The following is a 2,213-nucleotide window of genomic DNA, read 5'->3' on the forward strand; positions in this document are numbered from 1 at the left end:
GGTGATGGTTCTGCAGCAAGACAAAACTGAGATCAATAACGTCAAAAACAGACAAAATATTCATAATTTGTTTTGAGAATTTTTTTAAAGCAAACATGACATGTTCAAATAGAACCATCTACCTTTATAAACAGTGCTTAAAAAAAAAWATCACACCAACAGTCTCTCGATGGCCATCTGAACAGACTGAATCTGCGGTTTGAGCTGAGARCCCTCCTTTATGGTGACTGAGGTAGCGATGACGGGACGTGACACCCCACAGGCCCGGCCCAGTGCCTGCTTGGAGCGGACAAACACATACGGGACATTCTTGTCCTCGCAGAGCAGTGGAAGGTGGAGGATGATCTCCAGTGGTTCGGCATCGGCAGCCATGACGATAAACTCAGCGATGCCTCTGTTTAGGGTCTTCGTGGCTGAGGAAAGAGTGTACATTACTTACAGAACAAATTTCATTGTAGGTGTTCTCGTTTTCTTAACGTTAATATTAAAAAATGGATTCTAGCAACTGAATGGACAGACAACAGTAGTATTACCAGTAAGAAAACAAAGTAAAAGATCTTGTGTGCTAAATAAATTAGTAGTAATAATAATAATAATAATAATAATGATAAAATTAAAAATGTTCCTGTCCCTTGTTTTTAATCGTATCTACATTTAAAAAAGGACATTGATGTAAATTGTTTTTTGTCATTCCAAGACAGAGATTTGTAGTTTGACTTTGATCTCACTCCTTTCTGAAATATATGCCCGTTTATATCCTATTTTTGATATTTTACCTTAATTTTAGCCCATTTGGAACATATCAAGCTACTACAGCAAGCAGATTAAACTTAACTTTAAATTTTCTAACATGTGTTGTATGTTTTGTGAACAAAACAAACATGTGGATAAAACTATAAACCGGGTATATGATACATACTGACTTAATATCTGTATTATTTTTAAAACTTCTGGCATATTCAGTCCWTGTTCTTCATTGTATTTGCTCCTTATTGTAATACAAACTTTACTGAGGTAAGYCAAAGTTTGTTTTGTGTTGTTTCCTTACCTTCGTTGGCTCCTTTCCTCAGCTGTTTGTAGTTTGAAGCTTGCTGCACCAGGTCCAAGATGGTTTTGGTCAGAGTGGCGTCGGCCAAGGGGTAGGCCTTCGGGTTTACTTGTGGTTCACTCTGGTTCAAACAAATACAAATGACTAAATAAGAGAAAATAAGGCCACACACTGCATAAACTAAAGCACATTCATTAGTATTTGTGGTTTAGCTGTTGTAGTCTCTCGGGCTAGTTAGCAATTAGCTGATATGTTAGCTTAGTTCAACGAAAGACTTACCATTGTTGATTATTTTTATTTCTGGTATTCCGGCCCTCTCGGCGAAATGCTTCACGGAGGACTATTTAGTTGATCCCCTGGCTTGGAATATGCAACAACAGGCGAAATGTTATATTGTTTTCCTCAGTAACAGCGCTTTAGCTCCCGTAAACTCCTAAGCTTGCAGCCAGRCCAAAGCGTTCACTCCACGTGCGATGATGATACTGCTTTTGCACATGCGCACTGGGCACATGGACTAAAAATGACAGGAAATACCTTTTCCGGTCGTCTATAACAAAAAAAATAAAACTAAAAATAAAAAAAAAGACCTGAGTTTTAAACTGCGTAAGATAAAGAGGTCTCTTAAGCCTCACACTGCTAGTTGCTTGCTACTCTTCGCTCAAATAACATTTTTCTTTAGCTTGTGCCTTGACCTCGMAGTGGAAAAAGTGAAATAACAGCATAGATTCATATCCAGTCAGTATGGAGCCCGCGAGGGGACACGGGGGGATTTTTTCCCCCTTTGGCGTTTCCACGCAAAAGATTGTTTTGTATATGAACTGAATCAAATCAGACTTTTATTTTGAAATATCCGGTTACCAAAACAGGATGTGTCGCCACAAGTTCGTGAATTGACATTGATGTTGCGTGGCTGRACTTATGTACTGTGTTAAAATATCGGCATATGACCAGTGTTGCCAGGTGTWCGACAATTATCGTATTTGTACCATAATTTTGCCCTCTGTACGATGTACGATCAATAATCCCAATAATCCCATAATGTACGATAATTTGACCACTCCATTGTGTGACGTAACAAACTAGAATAGTTCCTGGAGAAACTAAGAGAGGATTGACAGCTGTGCAAAATACGTCCTGTGCAATTATTTTCTTTTGCAAACAGTTC

General features: G+C 38.5%; 1 protein-coding gene across 1 annotated transcript; it reads right to left on the bottom strand.

Moving 5' to 3' along the window:
• Positions 1–146: 146 nt before the first annotated feature.
• On the bottom strand, positions 147–1,537 carry snu13b (SNU13 homolog, small nuclear ribonucleoprotein b (U4/U6.U5)). The gene is made up of 3 exons (XM_014027740.1): positions 1,328–1,537; positions 1,049–1,169; positions 147–413 (listed from the first exon to the last, which is right to left on the bottom strand). Exons 1-3 carry the CDS (start codon positions 1,328–1,330, stop codon positions 151–153), a joined length of 387 nt encoding a protein of 128 aa, XP_013883194.1. The 5' UTR covers positions 1,331–1,537; the 3' UTR covers positions 147–150.
• Positions 1,538–2,213: the final 676 nt, after the last annotated feature.

This window comes from Austrofundulus limnaeus, unplaced genomic scaffold, assembly GCF_001266775.1.
Source record: "Austrofundulus limnaeus strain Quisiro unplaced genomic scaffold, Austrofundulus_limnaeus-1.0 Scaffold680, whole genome shotgun sequence".
Taxonomy (NCBI): Eukaryota; Metazoa; Chordata; class Actinopteri; order Cyprinodontiformes; family Rivulidae; genus Austrofundulus; species Austrofundulus limnaeus.